Here is a 15,715-nt window from a genome sequence, read left to right as displayed (position 1 = left end):
CTTCTTGTCGTCAGAGTCATATTCCTTGCTCTTCTTCTTCTTTTTGTTCTCATTGTCCCACTGAGGACACTCAGAGATGAAGTGGCCAGGTTTCTTGCACTTGTGACATGTTTTCTTCTTGTAGTCATGAGCAGAAGCTTCATCATTCCTTGAGCTTGATCGTGAAGACTTTCTGAAACCTTTCTTCTTGGTGAATTTTTGGAACTTCTTCACAAGCACAACAAGTTTCCTTCCAATGTCTTCAGGATCATCAGAACTGCTGTCAGATTCTTCTTCAGATGAGGAGACAACTTTTGCCTTCAAGGCACGAGTTCGCCCATAGTTAGGACCGTAGATATCTCTTTTCTCAGAAAGCTGAAACTCATGTGTGTTGAGCCTCTCAAGTATGTCAGACGGATCGAGTGTCTTGAAATCAGGACATTCTTGAATCATCAGGGCTAGGGTGTCAAACGAACTATCAAGTGATCTCAGTAGTGTCTTGATGACTTCATGCTTGGTGATCTCAGTAGCGCCAAGGGCTTCAAGCTCATTCGTGATGTCAGTGAGTCGATCAAATGTGAGCTGGACATTCTCATTGTCATTTCTCTTGAAGCGGTTGAAGAGGTTGTGAAGGATACTGATTCTCTGATCTCTCTGGGTTGAGACACCTTCGTTGACCTTGGAGAGCCAGTCCCAGACTACCTTAGATGTTTCCAAAGCACTCACGCGGCCATACTGTCCTTTGGTCAGATGACCACAGATGATATTCTTGGCTGTAGAGTTCAGTTGAATGAACTTCTTGACGTCAACAGCAGTGACACCTTCTCCAGCCTTGGGAACGCCATTCTTGACGACATGCCATAGGTCGACGTCAATGGCTTCAAGATGCATGCGCATCTTATTCTTCCAGTAGGGATATTCAGTTCCATCAAAGACGGGGCATGCAGCGGAGACTTTGATTATCCCTATAGTCGACATAGCTAAAACTCCAGGTGGTTAAACCGAATCACACAGAACAAGGGAGTACCTTGTTCTGATACCAATTGAAAGTGCATTATATCGACTAGAGGGGGGGTGAATAGGCGATTTTTATGAAAGTCTTCAAAACGTAGAAGTTATAAAGACAAACGATAGAAATAAACCTATTACCATGCAGCGGAAGGTAGACTACACTAGGCAAACCATAGTCAAGTATTCAATGGAGTGAAAGCATAATGACTAATAGCAGCAATGTAGTAAGGATCAGGTAGGAAGATATTATGAAGCCAAACAGAACACGCAGTCACTCAGTGAAGATAAAAGATAGTGCAATCATACAATGACTTCACAAGGACCAACAGTAAGTAAAGGGAAGGAAAGGATGAAACCAGTGACACATTGAAGACAATGATTTGTTGGACCAGTTCCAGTTGCCGTGACAAATGTACGTCTGGTTAGGGCGACTAGGTATTTAAACCCGAGGACACACAGTCCCGGACACCCAGTCCTGAACACGCAGCTCAGGACACCCAGTCCTCACCGTATTCCCCTTGAGATAAGGTCACACAGACCTCGCCCAATCACTTTGGTAAGTCTTCAAGGTAGACTCTCAAACCTTCACAGACTTCGTTCACCGGCGATCCACAATGTCTCTTGGATGCTCAGAACGCGACGCCTAACCGGCTGGAGGATTCACAGTCCTCAAGTGTAATAAGTCTTCAGATCACACAGACAAGAAGACTTAAGTGATGCCTAATTCTCTTTGGCTCTGGGTGGTTAGGGCTTTATCCTCGCAAGGAATTCTCTCTCAAAGGCTTCGACGTGGGTTGCTCTCAAACGACAAAAGCCGTATACTAACTCTGAGCAGCCAACCATTTATGGTTGTAGAGGGTGGGCTATTTATAGCCACTAGGCAACCCGACCTGATTTGTCCGAAATGACCCTGGGTCACTAAGGAACTGACACGTGTTCCAACGGTTAGATTTCAAACTCACACGGCAACTTTACTTGGGCTACAAGCAAAGCTGACTTGTCCGACTTTGGACAAGATTCGCTCTCATAGTCTTCACTCGAAGACATAGGTTTTGGTTAAGCATCACTTCAGTCATTCTGACTGGTTCTCTTGGACCCCACTTAACAGTACGGTGGTTCCTATGACTCAACAAAGAAGAAGAAAAAGAACTACGAAAGATCTAAGTCCTCGAGCTCCATAGGCTTCATGCGATGTCTTCTCTTGTCATAGTCTTCAATGTGAATATCGTCATATACCACCTTTGACATCAATGTCTTCATACATTTTTAGGGGTCATCCCTGGTAGGAAGACCGAATCAATGAGGGACTTCTACCTGTGTTATCCTGCAATTCTCACAAACACATTAGTCCCTCAACTAGGTTTGTCGTCAATACTCCAAAACCAACTAGGGGTGGCACTAGATGCACTTACAAAGACTTTATTCACGTGTACGCTATGTGTTGTGGGCTTTATTCAGTTAAAGCCGGACGCTCCTGGCGTCTTTGTTCTAAAAAAAGTAAGGATGAGGACGAGGAGGAGGTGTCAATTCCTTATGCATGGAATCAGGGCCTCTCAACCGCAGCCGGCCTGACCATGAATCGATGGAAGTCCATGAGTCTGTATTGGTATATCATTAGAACTAAGTCCAAATAGGCGCTATTTATGCCATAAAGAAACAACTGAAGAATGAAGTGACATAGTGGAGTGGGCTATGTCGGTGCATAGGGTTTTCACACACACACACACACATATCAAGTCAAACAAACTTATAACTTTGAAATGTGCTTAAAATGGTTCTCGACAAGGTGCACGACCATAGGCCCAAGTGAAATGTGCACTGGGTTGTCACTAATATTGTTCCATATAATTATGTGAGGAAAACATTCTAGTTGATCATCCAAACCTGAATTCAACTCTCATAACACAACTCATCTATAAATGAGATAGTGGAGAAGAAAGACATGGAAGCGAAACACACCAAAATGCGGTGAAAGCAAGATATAACTATGAAATTCATTATGTGAAGGCAAGAGGGTGGGAAGGAACATGGGAGGACGAGTGAGATGTCAGGAAGAAAAAGTGTGTGAGAGGTGACGGCTGGAAGGGAATGGGCAGAAGAGGGATGACGAGAAGGGAAAGAGCAGGAGATGGATGATGGGAAGGAAAAGGACGTGAGAGGGAATGATGAAGGGCAATCGAAAAAAGACTTCTTCCTCAACAGAAAGGAAGAGCAACTCTTGTTCGCCCTAAGAATGGCATGCAACTTCGTTGGGCAGTTTACACGAAGAGATGGGCCTAGAAGCCCTCTTCAATCTAACAATGAGTGAAGAGATGATTTTCGTCCGGAGCCGCAACGAAGAGCCCGTCTTTGGCCCATATGTGGACGAAAACGTTCTCTTTGACCAAGGTGCGGACGAAAACTGGCTCTTCTGCCTGGCCGCGAACGAAGTTGACAAACACATTCAAGCTAGAGACCTCCTTCGTAGCGCTTGTGTGCCAATTAAGCAAACGGTGCTCGCGCAAGAGAGCGTTGTGGGTTGGCCAAACAAACCTGTGGTCACCACACGCACGGGTGAGCGAGTGGCTGAGCGGGTTGATGGTTTGACTGGTCCACCTTTTGGCAGATTGGCCATTGACTTAGACCCTTGACCATTGACTTTTTTTTTGAAAAGTTCATGTGATTTTAAAAATTGCAGCATTTGAAAAAAATATTCATGGGTTTTTAAAAAGTTAACAAATTTGAAAAGTTTAAGAAATTTAGGGAAGACTGTGAATTTGGAAAAACTTTGAAATTTGAAAAAAATTCATGAATTTGATTTTTTTTTTGAATTTGGGAAAATATTCATGAATTTGAAAACATTGAATTTGGAAAAGATATTTGTTTTTTCACAAATTTGGACAAAATTTGTGAATTTAAAATAAATCATGAATTTGGAAAGGAAATTTTCATGAAAATAAAAATGAATAATGAAGGAAAAATGAAGACAAAACTTGAAAGAAAAAAATAACAAAACCAGCAAAAAAGAGACAGGAAAAAACAAAAAAGAAGCGGCCAAAAAACAACAACTAGAAACCGCATACCGGTACAGTATGAAGTGGGTTGACCTGTATCGGTCGGGGGTGTCTGCGCACCGAGCACGATTTGGCGTCGGACTAGTCTGACTCCCTATCCTAGTCGACCATCGCGCCGTCCTTTGTATTCGCCCGTACCTTCACACGCCGGCGTACATCGTCTCGCGTGCTCATCGTCCGCAACCGAACTCGCGACGCCACACACCCGCACCGAGCTGAACATTTTTACTACTTTATAACTAAACTAGTAATAATGTACGTGCAATGCACGTTTATATTAGGTAGGATATTAGTTGCACGTTATATTAGGTAAAATATATCTGTTGCATGTTGGTATTTGGTAAGAAATCAATTACTTTTTCGCAGGAATGGTAAAATATTAATTACATGGCAGATTTCGAGGGACAACGTTTTTATAACCAATGGCAGTGGTGGGTAATTAGAGCGTTAAACGCATTTGGTGCTCAATATTGGAGCGATTTGAACCGCTAGATAAAATGATTTGACGGTCGAGATGGTTTGGATCTGCCCATTTGGATCTTTTTATATTGGTATAGATAAATGCACCTAAGCATGGTCTTGAATGGTAGGCTTAAATAATATTTTAAAATGAAAGTCATGTTAATTTTTACTCTCGAGATATTTCCTCGTACAGAACTTAGGCAATATGGGAGCTCCACCTAGACCACATAAAGATGCAAACTAAACAAAATTACGCCCTCCATTGACCCGGTGGGGTGTATGAACCCGACCAAGGTAGCCAGTCGTCTAATTATAATGAGATTGATCCACCTGGGTCACAACCAGTGGATGTTAGCTATCCCGATGTAGAGTCAAATTATGTGTTACACATTTTCATTGGTCATGAAGTAGGGTTGAGCAGTCAATCAATAGTAATTGGTGGTAGTGGTTCGTCTAATGGGAATGTGAAAGGGAAGGAAATGCACAGAGTGATGGAAGAGAAAGATGAGGATAGATTAGCGGGTGATATAGATTCTGGTAATTTTGAAGAAGATGAAGGTGAGGGAAGGCTAATCAGAGGACGATGGAGGACAAGTTTGGGGCATTCATAATCAACAAGTAGGGGAGGAGTTTAATAGAATTAGCGAGGCAAGAGAACGAGTGGAAAGGAACAAAGGAGGAGGAGTGAGATGTCGGGAAGAAAAAGAACAGGAGAGGTGATGGCGGGAAGAAAAAGGGCGGGGGAGGGATGTCGGGAAGGGAAAGGGCGGGAAGGAAAAGGGCGTGAGAGGGAATGATGAGGGCAATTAGGAAAAAAAACTTTTCGTCCACAACAAAACAAAGAGCAACTTTTCATCCGCCCTAAGAACGACATGCAACTTTGTTGGCAGTTTACGTGAAGAGGTGGACCTAGAAGCCCTCTTCGGTCAAACATTGACTGAAGAGATGATTTTCGCCCGGAGCCGCAACAAAGAGCCCATCTTTGGCCCATGCTTGGACGAAAGCGTCGTCTTCACCCAGGCGCGGACGAAAACTGACTCTTTCACCTAATCGCGAATGAAGTCAACAAACGTAGTAGGACTATATACCTCCTCGTCAGCACCTGCTGCCCTAGTTAAGCAAACGATGCTCGCGTGAGAGGGATTGTGGGCCGGCCCAACAAACTGGTGCTCACCACATGGCACGGGTGAGCGAATGGCTGAGCGGGTTGATGGTTTGACTGGTTCACATTTCGCTAAGTTGACCTTTGACTTAGACTGTTGACCATTTTCTTTTTCGAGAAAGTTCATGTGCTCTCAAAAAGCATAGAATAAAAAAAATGTTCACGGGTTTTGAAAAAACTTAACAAAATTGAAAAACTTCATGAATTTGAAAAATATGCAAGAATTTAAAACATTTAATGAATTTGGATAAGAGTTCATGAATTTTAAAAAAGTTCATGAATTTGAATTTTTTTACTTAAAAAACAAAATTTGAAAAAGTCACGAATTTCAGAAAAAAATGCAAATTTTGGTAAAATATTAGATAATTTAGAAAAAGTTGATGAATTTGGTCAAAATTTCTGAATCTAAAAAAATCACTAATTTTAAAAAGAAAAGTTCACGAAAAGTAAAATGAAGAAAAATAAAAAGGAAAATAAATAGAAAACAGAAAAGTTTAAAAAAATGAACAAACGGCAGCAGAAAACGGACAGAAAACACACAAAAGAAACCGGCCAGGCCACTCCTACACCAGTGCTAAGTGGGCCGGCCCGTTTCGTTAAGGAGCGCAGAAGGATTTGGCGTCGGACTGGTCGCCCGACTCCCTAGTCGACCGACCCATCGCGCCGTCCTGCCCTTATATTCGCCCGCAACGCCGGCGTACCTCGTCTCGCGTGCTCGTCCGCAAGCCAACTCACGACGCGCCCCGCACCCAACCGAACCACAGACCCGTCGCGCACCCCGACCTCTTCGCCGACGCGGCCATGGCGGCGGCGACGGTGAGCTCGGCGGGCGGGATCCTCGCCATGCTCCACGAGCCGGCGGAGGAGCTCAAGCTGCACGCGCTCGCCAGCCTCAACTCCGTCGTCCACCTCTTCTACCCGGAGATCTCCACCAGCATCCCCGCCATGTGAGCCCCTCTCCCTCTCTCGTATCTATCCTTCCCGCGATACCTAGTTGCCGCCGCCGCCTCTCGGCCGGCGCCCTAGATGCCGGCCGGCTGACGAGGATTCGGTAGGAGACAAGTTTCCCTAGATGATGTTTCCGTCCCGCGATTCGTTTGCTTGGCCTCGTCCGGTCCGAGTGCGCGGATGTGCCCTCCCTGAGGGATACACAGAGTTCGACTTCGAAGCGAATTCACAAAATGATGGTACTGTATTTGGTAGCAATCGTAAAAATTTCAACTCTTTGCACTTTGATAGATATAACTGACAGTTGTAGGAGTGAGGTGTCAACTGAGGAGGGGAGACAATTCAGAAAGCTTTCAACTTTCAGTTTGGTGCAAGTTGTTTTACGAGTTTGATTCGCTCGGTTGCTTATAATCAGTTGTAATGCTTGCCCTGTGCTAAGAAACATCTTTGACAGACTGACAATTGAATTGTTACTTGCAAAGTTGCAATAGTTTCGGATGACATGTTTTGAAGTCAATCTATTGTTTGTTACCGAAGTTCAGATTATAAATTTCTTGTCTGAATTTCCAAGGAAGCAAATCAATAATTTGTTTCCATCATATCCTTTTGCCTGCAGCGAGAGCATGTATGAAGACGACGAATTTGACCAGAGACAGCTTGCTGCACTAGTTGTCTCTAAGGTAGGATCTCATGTTATTTTATACCTTTTCTAGAAGCGGCGTATTTTGCATTGCTTATATTGATGATGACTGCTGCGTATCATTATCATGTAGGTGTTTTACTACTTGGGCGAGTTAAATGATGCACTGTCGTATGCACTTGGTGCTGGACCTCTGTTTGATGTTCTGAGGATTCAGATTATGCTCAGGCTCTTTTAGGTGGAGGACTTGTCTTTATTTCTCAATCATTCTAGTTGTCTTAACTCTTAATTATGGGACGGAGGGAGTATTTCACATGAATTTCTTTTGCTCATAGTGTTGAATTGGTGTTTCTTTTGTTTCAGCCAAAGCATTAGATGAATATGCGAGTTTCAAGACAAGAGCTTCTAAAGCTATGGAGGAAGAAGAGAATGTGGATCCTAGACTAGAGACCATAGTGGAGAGGATGTTGGAGAGGTATGATTATATATATATATATATATATATATATATATATATATATATATATATCCTACCATTTGCACATATCCTCTTATTTATCAGATGGAGTATTCAGCTAATGTTACTGTTTGCTGCAGGTGTATTCTTGACGGGAAATACCAACAGGCCATGGGTATGGCTGTTGAATGCAGGAGACTGGATAAGCTGGAGGGAGCAATTGCTCGGTGTGCTAATATTCACGGGTCTCTTTCATATTGCATCAACCTTTCTCATCAATATGTTAGTCACCGTGAATATCGTTCTGAGGTAGGGGCATTTTATATATCCTAATTTTTTTATGTTAAAAATTTATTTGGCAGTATGGTTGGTTTATTAAGTTAAAAGCAAGTAGTATTAGTTTAGAGTAATCAAAAAATAACATTCTTTATGTGTTGATCTAATCATTCATGTTATTGCCAGGTTCTTCGCTGTCTTGTTAAAATATACCAGACTTTGCCGCATCCAGATTATCTGAGCATCTGCCAGTGCCTTATGGTTCTGGGCGAGCCTGAAACTGTTGCGGATATATTGGACACACTACTTTCTGGAAGCCAGGTATATGTTTGTTCTTTACTCTGCCCACCACACTACTTACATTGTGGTCTCTGTTGCTTACTTGAGATATTGTGTTCATTATGCAGGATGATGCTCTCATTGCATACCAAATTGCTTTTGATCTAGTGGAAAATGAAAATCAGGCCTTCCTTCTGAATGTGGGGAATCGCCTGGACTCACAGACTCCTGGTCAGCCAGCTTTACCGGTTGATCAGACTGTTAACGCGGGTGCAACTAGCACAGAACCAGCGGGTGATGTTCAGATGGGAGATGGCACAACTACTTCAAACAGAAATGCTCACCCAGTGGATCCAAATGAGGCAGCGCATGCTGATAGGCTTGCAAAACTTAAAGCGATACTATCAGGGGAGAAGTCTATTCAGCTTACGCTGCAGTTTTTGTATAGCCACAACAGGTACACTTACTATGTCCTAAACGTTGAACCTTGGTCTCTTGCAACTTTTATATCTGACATCACCTTGATGGATTTATTTCTTTCGTATGTCTGATCTTCTAATTCTGAAGACAATAAAGCAGGCTGTGGAAACGAGTGGCAATGTTTGCCATAGTGCAACTATTTGTTCCAATGCGATCATGCATGCAGGAACAACTGTAGATACCTTCTTAAGAGAGAATCTGGTAAAATAAATAAAAAATCCGGTTGTTTTGTTGCCATGCAGTGTTTATTTTTTCGCCCCTGTAATGTCTCATTTTGGTATTGTCTTTTAGGAATGGTTAAGCAAGGCAACCAATTGGGCTAAATTTAGTGCAACAGCTGGACTGGGTGTCATTCATAGAGGCCACCTTCAGCAAGGTCGGGCTTTGATGGCCCCGTACCTACCTCAAAATGGTGCAGTTGGTGGTGGCAGTCCATATTCAGAAGGTGGTGCCCTCTATGCTTTAGGTTTGATTCATGCCAACAATGGCGAAGGAATCAAACAATTCCTCCGTGAAAGCCTTCGCAACACAAGTGCAGAGGTGACATTTTGTTCCTTGTCCTTCTCGCGTAATGCTAATTATGTTGTGACTTTTCTTAATCAAAACCGTATTATACAGGTCATCCAGCATGGTGCCTGTTTGGGACTTGGGCTTGCATCTCTTGGGACAGCAGATGAGGAAGTGTTTGAGGACATAAAGAATGTCCTTTACACAGACAGTGCAGTAGCTGGTGAAGCAGCTGGTATTGGCATGGGTTTGCTCATGGTTGGGACAGCCAGTGAGAAGGCCGGTGAGATGCTTGCTTATGCACATGATACACAGCATGAAAAGATTATCAGGTCAGTGCTGTTCAATAATTGTTGCGATATTTCTGAAGATGCATCTAGCTCATGTTTCTGACATCTTTCTCTCTCTCTCTCTCTCTCTCTCTCTCTCTCTCCGCAGGGGTTTGGCACTTGGCATCGCATTGACAATGTATGGCAGGGAGGAGGAAGCTGACACCTTGATCGAACAAATGACTAGAGATCAAGATCCCATACTACGTTACGGTGGTATGTACGCATTGGCTCTAGCGTACAGAGGAACTGCAAATAACAAAGCCATCCATCAGCTGCTGCATTTTGCTGTATCGGACGTCAGTGATGATGTTCGTAGGACTGCAGTTATGGGTCTTGGATTTGTTCTATACAACGAACCTGAGCAGGTCTGCCCTCTATTCAATTTTATTCCAAGGAACAACATAGACCTGCTGTTCATTATGCATTTATGCTGCTGCATCTCTTTGCCATCTAATAGAAAAAAAATGCTAAAATAAAAAATCGTCAATAGCTTTGATCCACACCTTGTCAATAGCTTTGATCCACAACTTACATCTTCTGTTCTGATCATGCAGACTCCAAGAATTGTGTCCCTGCTCTCTGAATCGTACAACCCACACGTTCGTTATGGTGCAGCTCTAGCTGTTGGGATATCCTGTGCAGGCACAGGGTTAAGTGATGCCATTTCTTTGTTGGAGCCTCTCACATCGGACGTTGTTGACTTTGTACGCCAGGGGGCTCTAATTGCTATGGCAATGGTCATGATCCAGACCAATGAGTCCTTTGATTCTCATGTTGGAACATTTAGGCGTCAGTTGGAGAAGATCATTCTTGACAAGCACGAGGACATCATGAGCAAAATGGGCGCCATCCTTGCTTCCGGCATTCTAGATGCCGGTGGCAGGAACGTCACAATCAAACTTCGCTTGAGGAACAAGCATGACAAGCTCACTGCTGTGATTGGCCTCGCTGTTTTCACCCAGTTCTGGCACTGGTATCCTCTCCTATACTTCATCAGCCTGGCCTTCTCGCCAACGGCCATCATCGGTCTCAACTCGAATCTGGAAGTGCCGAAGTTTGAATTTATGTCGCATGCTAAGCCGTCCCTCTTTGAGTATCCGAAGCCGACAACCGAGCAGACTACAACTTCAGCTGTTGAGCTGCCCACGGCCATTTTGTCAACCTATGCCAAGGCAAAATCTAGGGCGAAGAAGGATGCAGAAAGCAAAGCTGCTGCTAACCAGGAGAAGACAGCAGCAGAAGCAGAAAGCAAAGCTAACCAGGAGAAAACAACGGAAGATGCTTCTGGTTCTACTTCTGGCAAGGCAGCTGATGCAATGCAGGTAAGAATAAAACCTCACTGTATCTGCTTGGCTTCAACTTTTTCCCATCACGGCAGAATTTTGCAAACTTTGGTAGGTTCAGGCCATAATTAATTAAACCATATGCTAGTCAACTAGACATCACAGCACAGTTGAGCATAGCTAGCCCTTAGCTGCTCAGTAATGAACCAACCCCAGTCAGTCTGTGGCCTCATTTGGATTGACCGGTCTCTCTCAATCTTTGTTCCCAGGTGGACAGCACTGCAGAGAAGAAGGCCGCAGAGCCAGAACCGGCCTTCCAGATCCTGTCGAACCCAGCCCGCGTCGTCCCCCTGCAGGAGAAGTTCATCAAGTTCATCGAGGGCAGCCGATACGTCCCGTGAGGCCCGCCCCCTGCGGCGGGTTCATCCTCCTACGAGACACGCAGCCCAGCGAGGCCGAGGAGCTTGTTGTGCTCACCGACGCCCCTGCGACAGGGCAGCCGGTGTCGGGTGCCTCTGCCATGGCTGTTGACGACGAGCCCCAGCCGCCCCAACCTTTTGAGTACCTGTCCTGATTCGTGATCTGGGAGAGAATCGCCTGTATTTACATTTCTTATTCCCCTTTTTCAGTGTATTGTGTGGGAATTTGTTGTTTGTCGGAAACTGTGTAGAATCATGGCTTCATCAGAAGTTGAGAATTTAGCTGGAATGAGAATCGCCTGTATATAAGTTTCTCCTCGAGGTGTTGATAGTTATTTCTCCTTTCAAAAATATTAGTCTCAATTCTCAAAGTTATACTATTTCACTGGTAAATTTTGTGCAAAAGATCTTCCCATCAGCTCTCGATGAATGGTTTGATGGACTTTGCCATCAACCTACAGGGTCACCCGCCGCTATTCTTTGATACCCTGAAACAAAAAAGGCTTCTTTTATTGATCCCTTCACTGAGTGGCCCGACTTGCTTCCAAATTGAGATAATCTGTCTGGTTCCCTTCATTGAGCTATCATGGTTTAGGTGTTTCGATGCAACTTTTCAGTGTTTATGTTTTGATTCCCTAATCACTGTTTGATCTTTTGTATAATCACGCTGGGAGGCCAACAAAAGAGAATAAGCAGAGAAAAAGATTTGAACTGGAGTCTGCAGTATATGTGGGGATGCTTTGGAAAATGCACACCATCCTACTTCTTTTTTTTTTGCGGGGTTCACACCATGCTACTGTGGCCTACACAAAACAAAGAGCACTTATAGAGAGGAAATGAGAAAAGTCTGGAAACTGCCCATAACACATTTGGAAACGGATGAAAACTTGGAAGTGGCAACGACTCAAAGTACACTTCCGGGATCTCCATCTCAGCATGCACATCGATGTTGATCGCCATGGCGGCCTTGAGTATCTGGCTCGCGCAGTCCCTCCTCTGTTGCAGCTTCCTCCTGGCCTCCTCGAGCAGCCCCTTGGGCGGCACCCGCGGCCACGACAGCCACCATTTATTAAGATCACATGAACTTTTTTATAAAAAATGGGAACAATTTCTTCATTACTAACATTGTATTGAGCTTGCGTTAATTAATTCGGATTGGAGGGAGTACATGGTTTTTAAAATGTACGAGAACCTTTTAAATTTCATGATTTATTTAAAAAAATATGTGAACAATTTTTACAAATTTCAGGAATACTTTTAAGGTATGAGAAAACTTATCTTAAATTACATGAACACTATGTAAAAGTATGAAACACAGTGTTGATTCCATAAAAAAATCATTGCTTATACTTTTGTCGATTATTATATAAAAATAAATAATCATTTCAATATATTATTTGATTTTCTGCATGCACACAGCGTTGTCTGCTTTCCTTTTTTACAAACGTCGGAGGCGAACTTTATGGACTGGCCTATTATAGCGTTGAACGTGTGAGGCTAGTGATGTACAAGCGCGGCAGCTAAAGGGGCCGGCCCTGGTTAGCGGCACGGGTGCTATTGACGTCTTGTGGGCCGGATTGGCACCCAAGAATATGATTCGGCCCACACCCGTGCTCGCTCGATCCACAGAAAACGCAGCGCTAGGTTTCTCCTCTCACGCGCCCGAGCTCTCACTCCGCCGCCCGCCGCCCGCCGCCGACGCCGGTCTCCGTCGCCTCCCTCTACTCCGAGCTGCTCCCGACTCTGCACCGGCTCTTCTTCCCTGCTTCTCGGTACGTACGCGCTTGCACACACATGTACATATCCCGCTCGCGCGTGCGAGGTGTGTATGATTCCACCGCGCGCGGCACGGCCGGCCCGGCTCCTGCTACTGAATCCGCGTGCTTGTTTGCCGTAGCTCGCGACCGTCGGAATCCCTTGACGCCCCTTGCCTGCCACCTGATAGTGCGGGATTGGTTGGAAATGATTCTTTGTTGGTGGCGGTTGAATTAGCAAGCAGATCACACATTTGCAACATCTACTGCTGCTTGCATTTGCTATAATTTTCACGTTATTTTTTAATCGGACGGCTAATTCAGTAGTATGCAGTACCCGGTCCTTTTTGAGCGCAATTTTTTTCATCTCTGGTAGTCACTAAACAAATGAGCACATATCCAGTTTTAACATTCATTTTGTCACATATCATAGATGAGAATGGGAAATGGGGGAAAGTAATGATGGATCCTATGACCTGTATAGTTTCTCTTGATGTGCGTATCGAAGAAGTACATGTAAATAACTGTCCCACCTGATGTTTGAACTTACTTGGGTATGTTAATTTGATAAACAAGTTCAGTGAGCGCACAAAGAGAAATTATGAGTGTAAGCGATTCAAAATAGGTGGAGTCATTCAAAACGGACTGTCAGCACAGTTCATGATGCTATTGCTGCTAGTGTCGTACCTTGATGATTAGTTTTTATCGTGACTGCTTTTCTTGGGGGGAAACCTTGTAATGCCTTCACAACCTCTTTTTATCTAACTTGTTGTCAAGTACCAATTACATCTTATTTTTGTTGTAATATTTGTTTTATGATGTTAATAATATCTATGATAAACACAGCAAGAAATTACACAATATAAGTTAAGATTCACATAATTACAGTCCATGGCCTCTTCATCAGAACATAAAATAAACTAAGGGGCAGAATAACTGATACTTACAGTCTATAGACTTCTCTATGCCACAGCTCTTGTGGGTAGAGAAGCTTAAACTGGTTCCTGAAGAAGTCTAGGTTGAAAATAACTGTTCTTAAGTATGTTTTATTCATATGCATTCCCTTCTCGGGGAATAAATGTCTGAAGTATTGGCTCCAACTTCTCTATGTTTTATTCTGAACTTCTATCTCATTACAGTAATTCATAATTTGCTCCAACTTCTTACTTTTATGTTGTGAATATAGGGAGGAAATACTGTGTGAGCCAAGACCTCAAAGATGAACAAGGGGAAGATTTTTAAGTTAGCCAAGGGATTCCGAGGAAGGGCTAAAAACTGCATAAGAATCGCCAGGGAGCGTGTAGAAAAAGCATTGCAATATTCTTACAGGGATCGGCGCAACAAGAAAAGGGACATGCGGTCTCTCTGGATCGAGCGCATCAATGCTGGTACACGACTCCATGGGGTATGTAGTATCTATTAACATACGAGGTTTGACAGGGAAATGAGTTTGTTGCATTCTCATGTTATTTTTTTCCGAAGAAACCAGGCAGAATACGATAACAAAGCAGGGACGGAGCTACCTTGTAAGCAATGGGGTCAATTGACCCCAATGAAATTAGTAAATCCTTCACTAATTTAGTACTAATCATTACTCATTTATAGAAGATGACCCCACTGTCATAAACTTGACCCCATCAATTTTTTTCTAGCTTCGTCCCTGTAACAAAGTATAAGTTATCGGGTTTCTAGTTTTGCTACTGAACGCACACGCACATGTGTTTGATGTATTGTCTGAACTTACTGCCCAGGTGAACTATGGCAACTTCATGCATGGACTGATGAAGGAGAATGTCCAACTCAACAGGAAGGTACTTTCGGAGCTGTCGATGCATGAGCCATACAGCTTCAAGGCCCTCGTTGATGTATCCCGCACTGCATTCCCTGGGAACAGGCCGGCTGCCAAGAAGGAAGGACTAGCAAGCATTCTATAAACAATTCATTCCTCGACAATTCAGTCTACTGTGATGAACTCATGTGATGGGGGTATGTATCACATCACGTTTTAGTCCATGTCATTCGGTCTGTTGGCCTGCTGAACAGAGGGTACATGTACTGTACTTTTGCACTTCTTTCTTCAGATAATGTGCTCTGTTTACCGTCAATAAATCCAGTAGAGCAGAAAGGTTTTAATAAAACATGTAAAAAAAAGATGTGGTTATTTTGGGCAGAAAGTTTTTCTAGCTTTCATCTGAAGTCATGTAGTAGTCCTTATGAAGACATGCTGAATAGGCTGCACCATCTTGTTATCGAGAACAGGCCATCCTTAATACCCACTGCGTGTTGATTTGTGTTGCACATTCCCTGGCCCTTTTCGCTGGCAGTATTTCATGCATGGCTCTGCAGTTCTGTTTATTCATTTACTCTCCCCCGTTCCTAAATATAAGTCTTTGTAGAGATTCCACTGTGGACTACATACGGAGCAAAATGAGTGAATCTACACTCTAAAATGCATCCACATACATCTGCATGTTGTCCATAGCGAATTCTCTACAAAGACTTATATTTAGGAATGGAGGGAGAATGGAGGGAGTACATCCTTTTGCATGCCTGCCTTTGTAACCCTGCTTTTTTGAAGTTCTCCCTTCTCCTGATGGGCGCTGTATCAGCAGCCAGATTATTGATCAAACTGCTGTTATCATGATAATGGTGTGGCTGGGAGCGATCTTCTCC

The 15,715-nt window shown here is 43.6% G+C and overlaps 1 protein-coding gene and 1 pseudogene across 1 annotated transcript; both read left to right on the top strand.

Moving 5' to 3' along the window:
* Positions 1–6,346: 6,346 nt before the first annotated feature.
* Positions 6,347–11,681, top strand: LOC119287804 (annotated as a pseudogene).
* A 1,222-nt stretch (positions 11,682–12,903) lies between these two features.
* On the top strand, positions 12,904–15,340 carry LOC119287796 (50S ribosomal protein L20-like). The gene is made up of 3 exons (XM_037567410.1): positions 12,904–13,060; positions 14,229–14,447; positions 14,794–15,340. The coding sequence occupies exons 2-3, from the start codon at positions 14,262–14,264 to the stop codon at positions 14,974–14,976; spliced, it is 369 nt and encodes a 122-aa protein (XP_037423307.1). The 5' UTR covers positions 12,904–13,060; positions 14,229–14,261; the 3' UTR covers positions 14,977–15,340.
* Positions 15,341–15,715: the final 375 nt, after the last annotated feature.

This window comes from Triticum dicoccoides, chromosome 1A (genome assembly GCF_002162155.2).
Source record: "Triticum dicoccoides isolate Atlit2015 ecotype Zavitan chromosome 1A, WEW_v2.0, whole genome shotgun sequence".
Taxonomy (NCBI): Eukaryota; Viridiplantae; Streptophyta; class Magnoliopsida; order Poales; family Poaceae; genus Triticum; species Triticum dicoccoides.
Note: the sequence above shows the minus strand (reverse complement) of the source record. Positions and strands in the feature narration are given on the sequence as shown.